Genomic DNA, 6,499 nt, shown 5'->3' with positions numbered 1-6,499 from the left:
TCGATCCTTTACATGGCCACTTGCATCCCGGCATTCTTCTCTAAGGATCTACTATAACAGGCTGATTGAGCTAAAACCCTGTTGCGATAGGCCTCAATATTCAAATCGCCCAATTGAATTCAGACTGTCGTTTGGAGGATCTAAGAATAAGCTTTTCTCTGCTCTGTTGGTGCTATGAAGGAGCAGACTGATGCTTGCTCGAGGTCCTTCAAACGGGCGTTTGAACTTCTGAATGGTGAAAGAGCATCCTCCAAAATGTTTCAGATAATTATTACCGCTCCGGTGCGAGCCTACTCTTGAATTAGCAGCTTCCATAACATGACCTGCGTTAGTACCAGAATCCCCGTCCAGCAAACAGCCTTGACATTGTAGTTGCAAGGCAGTTCTGGTCGTGCTGTCATAGATTCCATACATGCCCGTAACGGCAAGGAAGTTCTTCTTGTTGTTCCGTAATGCGACCTGACGACTTTTGTTAGGTTTGGAGTTGGAAGAAGTTTCGGGACTGCCAGTGACAAGTGAAGCAATTACGCGTTGTGAAGCAAAGCAGAATGAGTCTTTGCTGCCGCCACGATGCCAACTCAGGAGAAACACGTCCAGTAGCTTCAACACTCAACCAACATTGGTCTAGGCTTGAGAATCAGGCGTCCAATAATATCACTTATCAATAATCACTAGCATATCAATATCAATAAATCAAGCTACTCTAAGCGTTGAACTTGACAATGAACGCGAATGTCACTGAAAGGCAGGAACGCTACCTCAAACAATCTTGCAACCACCACTTTTCGATTCGCAGCCATGGCATGGAGAGCAGCAGTGTCCAAGTACAGAAACAGTACAGTCACGCCAGCTTCCAAAGAAAACTGGTATCAATTTCAAACATCGTCGGTATTCACGTCCACTGACTATGTGCCGATATGTTCAAGTAAAACGCTGATTGCGACCAAACTACAAGCCGGAGGTAAGTTGCTCGTATCAAAAATCCGTGATTTTGAGCAGAGATCGTTCTGTATCGGATAGTCGTCTTGAAACATGTAATGATCAACATTGGCAAATGTATCATCAACATTTACGATTTGTTGCGCTATCGTGTCGTAACCACCTTATTTCGTTGCAGGAGGATCTTCAGTCGCTATTATTCCACTAAGCTCTACTGGCCGTTTGGCTTCCACTCCAACTCTAAGTCTCAGTAGTGTGGTTATCGACCTGGATTTTTCGCCATTCAATCACGGCTTGCTCGCTGTTGGCCACGATGACGGATCTGTTCGCGTCTTCCAGCTACCACCTGAAGGCATTAGTGACAATACTTCCTCATCAACAACATCACTACCACCGTAAGGAGATACGAAGAATCATTCATAAGACGATTTTGCTTGATCTACGATACAACCTTGACAGCTCACACTAACATTTGGAATTTTTTCGTGTCTAGGTCACAGAAGAGGGTTGATGTGGTTCGTTTTCATCCAACTGCTTCAGACGTACTCTCCAGTGCATCGAATTCTGAAATCTCGCTTTGGAATTTGGAATCTACAACAAAGCGAATAACGTTTGACAATGACGGTGCTCTAGTCAACTCGTTATCATGGAAGGATGATGGTTCCCTGTTTGTTACAACAGCCAAGGATAATATTGTTAGAGTCTATGATCCACGTGCTGGTGCAAAGATCGTCGCTTCTTGTAAAATTCACGACGGAGTCAAGCCCGGAAGGGCAGTATGGTTGGGATCGTCAGATCAGATTGCTAGTACTGGATTTAGTAGGTTTAGGGATAGAGAATATGGGCTTTATGATATAAGAAAACCGGAAAAGGCTGCCACAGTTGTGAAAATGGACCAAGGTACAGGTCCTTTGATCCCACTTTACGATGTGGACACGAGCATATTGGTCATCGTTGGAAAAGGCGACACACGTATCAATTGGATGGAAACAAAGGACTCAGATCCATGGCTTATGCCTCCAGGACAACCAACGATCCTCCCAACACCATATGCAGCAGCTACGCTTATTCCCAAGTACTCTTTGGACGTATTGCAGTGTGAAGTTGCTAGACTTCTTCTCGCCACTAGTGATGGTCTCAGTATAGTGCCTGTCTCATTCAAGGTACCGAGACGCTCATACATCGATTTTGCTGGCGGTAAGTCAGAGTCTACTTTAATAGAATAGCTAAGTATGCCAACATTTTGGTTGTGTAGATATCTTTCCCTTGACCAAGTCAGATATCCCAGCACTCTCCTCAACTCAATGGTTTGCTGGTGAGAACAAGGAATGTACCAAAATATCTTTAGACCCTCGTAACGCTGTCTCCGCCACCGCCACAAGCCAACCCTATAAAAGTCAACAAAGTGTCTCTACTTCCTCCACGTCGTCAGCTCCACCCACCGTGACAACCCTCTTCTCGAAGCAAATGCCTTCAGATACTGTGGCATCCCCGATATCGTCTTCCCCTGTAGTAACGTCTCCCGTAATCAGTAGTCCTTTAGCATTGAACCCAGATCTTGCGAGTCGTATGACTAGATCTGGCTCCGAATCATCTATAAACTCAACATCAAGTGGCCGAAAGGGCTTCATTGCCATGAAGACGAGCTCGTACAGGTTCTTGACAGGAAAGAGCGCATTAAAGTTTGAAGACCTCAAAGGCTTGGCCACAAATGTACCATTTGAAGCAGAGATGATTGACGCGAATGAAGACTTTATCTGCTTTCCAATGGCAGGAAATGGCGGGAGACTAGCTGTCATAGATGCAACCAAACCGTGTAGATTACCCAACAGATTACCCTGCTTTGTTGGAGGTTCCGACCTCACCAGTTTCTCCTTCGACCCTTTTGATTCATCGAGAATAGTAACGGGATGTGATGATGGCAAGGTGAGAATATGGAAAGTACCATCTGGTGGTTTACAAGGTGAAGATGACGAAGCAACACCACAATCTCGCTTCTCAGCACATGAAAATCGAGTCGTCCACCTTGTGTTTCACCCTGCTGCGAAGGATGTAATATTGACATCTTCACCAGAACGGGGAACTCCGGCAGTCAAGATCTGGAATCTTGTCACTGAATCCGTAATTAGTAGTTTAGCACACCCAGATCAAATCTTAGCATGTTGTTGGAGTTGGGACGGTACGCAAATCGCAACGTGCTGTCGTGATAAGAAGATTAGGATATTTGATGCTCGTAGTGGAAAGCAGCTTCAAGAGGGTCCATCGCATGATGGCATTAAAGGTGCCCGAATCGTCTTCCTCGGTGACTCTGGTCGTCTCGTATCTTTAGGCTTTGGAAGAGGGTCTCAACGAGAGATCAATATCTACTCGACATCATCCTTGTCTTCGCCATTGTCGACGACCGTCGTTGACACCAGCCCATCCTTATTCGCTGTCCTATATAATGAACCTGTGTTATATTTAGTAGGACGTGGCGAGACGTATGTGACAATGTTCGAGGTTGGGGATTCATGTACTTTCTTGACTCGATATGATGCACCTGGCATATCCCAAGGTGTTGCATATCTTCCGCCAAGAACTGTTGATGTGAAGGCAGTTGAAATGGTTAAAGGGTTCCGCCTGACACAGACGGGTGTTGAAAGTATTAGTTTCACGGTGCCACGTCTGAAAAAGGTAGAGTATACACCTCTGAACAGTAATTTGGGGTAAAAGTCTGACTCTCTGCGCACGTATTAGGAATACTTTCAAGATGACTTATACCCTCCAATCCGAGATACTACTACACCTTTGTTATCAGCTGAACAATGGGCTTCAGGTCAAAACTATGAATGGAAATTTGTGTCTTTAGCTCCATCAGACATGACGCCACGTAAGTCTTGTACAATGCTATTGTAGATTTGTGGTCAGAAAGTGATTTTTTACCGTCTTTTCTTGTAGTGTCTCAAGCACCACCAGACGCCGTAAAGCCAGGGCAGATCAAAGCGAAAAATATGGTCCGAGAAATGACTGCCGCTGAGCAAAAGGCGGCGTCTATGAAGGCCATGTGGGAGCAAGCTCAATTGGAAGCAAAAGACGACGTCTTGCCACAAGACAAAGCCCAAGGTGTTGCGGATGATGAGTGGGATTGAGATAAACCCTGTAAATCATAATATACGCAGCTGGATATACTTATATTCGATGAACTGATTCCGTGTTTTGCGGTCTCGCGAAACATCAAAATTCCGGTCTGCCGACTTTTTTCAGATATTGTATGTATGTACTAATTAATCTACAAAAAGATATATCCATGCACTGCATCTTACAATTTATGAATCTAAAACTCTGCTGCAGAATGAAGCTGGATGGCATCATTCGCTGGGTGCCGGCTCAGGTATACCTTATCCCTAAACAAATTCCAGATTTCCATCAGACTGTCTTCACGATTCCCTTGATCTCGATCAAGCGTAATATCTTCTAATGTTTTGCCTGCTGTTTCAGGCAGCCACAACGTGAATATGAAACCCATGCACATGAAGAGGGCAAAGACAAAAAGTAATGATGGGAGAGCCGCGTTATGCCCACCAATGTCTTTCAATGGACCTAAAAGAAACTTATCTGTCAAAGTCAGGGTCTAACTTCAAAGAGCAATTGTATCGACATACCAAATAGAAAGGCACCTAAAATAGCACCCAACTTCCCACTTGCTGCTGATATACCATGCGCTTGCGCCCGAAATTGTGTAGGGAAGACCTCGGAAGGGAGCACAAATGTTGTCGTATTCGGTCCGAACTAGCGAAAGGAGTTGTCAGCAACGGCAAGTCAGCCTAAGCCACGTTCATTACTCACGTTGAAAAAGAACTGTGCAATGGTATAAATGACCACAAACAAGCCTGTCGAAAGAGACAAGATTACATTATACCCAATAGAGAGGATAAAGAGACACACTGCTAGCGCCGCAAATCCAATCAGTTGTATAGTCTTTCGACCGAGCTTTTCAATCAGAAACACCGAGGCCCAGTATCCTGGAACTAGAAAAGGTTGGTGTCATTCAGTTTGAATTTGAGCCTCACAGAGATGCAAGGACATGTAATACCAGTTCCTAGCAAAGAAATGACAAGATTTCCGATGGCTCGATGCCACAAGTCATCAAATGGTTCCTTGCCTGTTCCGTACCCGATAGCTTGCAACACGATGCTCTGATTGAGTTGTATTCCATAGAATGCAACATCCAAGCAAACTTTGGGCGAAAAATGGGGTTAACACACGATGATAGAGGGAAAAAACATCATTCATTCTCGCTTACACCAAGTCAAACAACACCCCAGCAGCACTTTGAGATTTCGCCATTGCCGAAAGTATTCTAGGAAGGGTTGACTTGACGAGAGGGTATCGTTCAATGTATTGGCGGCATCAAAGATATCTTCATCTTCACTCTCGGCGTCTTCAGACTGTCGAATACTCTTATGAAGAGGCTGACTGGTTTCATGTAAGGACGACGTCCCACATTCAGTATTCTGGGCTACATGAGCAGCATATCGAGGCGATTCTGGCATTGTAAGTCGGAAGTAGATGGTAGCTAGAGCAGGAATGGCACCAAATCCCTAAGGATCAAAATACATGAGCAAAAAAAATTCCAGGTAACAGGACGGATGGTTACTACCAGACATATTCTCCACACATCATCGAGATACAGAAGGTCGGTTCGAATGCGTGCAGAGTAGCTGGCAAGAGACATTACTGCCACTAGTGCTGCAATCAGGATTCCAGTTCCTTGATTCGCAAACACAATTGCAATCATCATTCCTCGATTATGTTTATTAGCAAACTCGGATGTGATTGTTGCTAAATTGCACACGAATACGAGGTTCAGTTTAAAGTAAACCATTGTATCCGTTAACCCACAGGTACCCACCACTTAATGGATAATCTCCACCAATTCCGAACCCCAATATGAGTCTCCAAACGAAGAGTAATCCAGCAATGCCAGAACCACGGGCAAAGTTGGCTGACAATGCAGATCCCACAGTCGCAATAAAGATGATCATGAGTTCAGTTCCGTAGATGCGCTTCCTCCCAAGTTTATCAGCCAAGTAGCCAAACGTGAGTTGCCCGATCAAAGTTCCAAACGTGGCAGCTCCTTTGATGGCTGAATCCAGGCTCGAAGGTACTTTTTGAGAATGGAATTGTTTGGTCAGAAAAGAGACGATATAGTAAGCAAAGGGATGAAGTAGACAGCCTGATGAACGAGCGAGCTATTCACGTACTCTGTCCCTCAAAGTACACGTAGGAAATCATCGGCATGGCAAGATTTCTAGGTAGAAAGTAGAAAAATGAATTCAGGAGCGCTCTCCAGCGTACTGACGCGTTTCCTCTCACATGATAAACACTACAGATCAAATGTTGCAGGCAATATTAGATGATCATAAATCACATCGATAAACACGATCACGACAACGACATACGATCATAGGCGTCCAAGAAAAAGCCCACTCCTGCTACAAGAATGGTCTTGTAATGGATGTATGTCCACTGTTGCGTGTTTTCAAGTCCCTGCACATCCGGCATCTTGAGTCTAGGAGCT

General features: G+C 44.7%; 2 protein-coding genes across 2 annotated transcripts; one reads left to right on the top strand and one right to left on the bottom strand.

Annotated features, from left to right (window-relative positions):
- Positions 1-798: 798 nt before the first annotated feature.
- Positions 799-4,067, top strand: SmJEL517_g05008 (uncharacterized protein; the record flags this gene model as incomplete). The annotated part of the gene is made up of 6 exons (XM_031170936.1): positions 799-961; positions 1,118-1,334; positions 1,433-2,136; positions 2,195-3,612; positions 3,676-3,808; positions 3,877-4,067. The coding sequence occupies 6 exons, from the start codon at positions 799-801 to the stop codon at positions 4,065-4,067; spliced, it is 2,826 nt and encodes a 941-aa protein (XP_031023086.1).
- Positions 4,068-4,252: 185 nt separating this feature from the next.
- SmJEL517_g05007 (uncharacterized protein) lies at positions 4,253-6,483 on the bottom strand (the record flags this gene model as incomplete). Its single annotated transcript, XM_031170935.1, has 10 exons — positions 4,253-4,518; positions 4,581-4,707; positions 4,765-4,946; positions 5,012-5,155; positions 5,222-5,519; positions 5,579-5,760; positions 5,831-6,085; positions 6,183-6,229; positions 6,295-6,304; positions 6,381-6,483. The coding sequence occupies 10 exons, from the start codon at positions 6,481-6,483 to the stop codon at positions 4,253-4,255; spliced, it is 1,614 nt and encodes a 537-aa protein (XP_031023095.1).
- Between the last annotated feature and the right edge of the window lie 16 nt (positions 6,484-6,499).

This window comes from Synchytrium microbalum (assembly GCF_006535985.1).
Source record: "Synchytrium microbalum strain JEL517 chromosome Unknown SmJEL517_scf0040, whole genome shotgun sequence".
NCBI classification, from domain to species: Eukaryota; Fungi; Chytridiomycota; class Chytridiomycetes; order Synchytriales; family Synchytriaceae; genus Synchytrium; species Synchytrium microbalum.
Note: the sequence above shows the minus strand (reverse complement) of the source record. Positions and strands in the feature narration are given on the sequence as shown.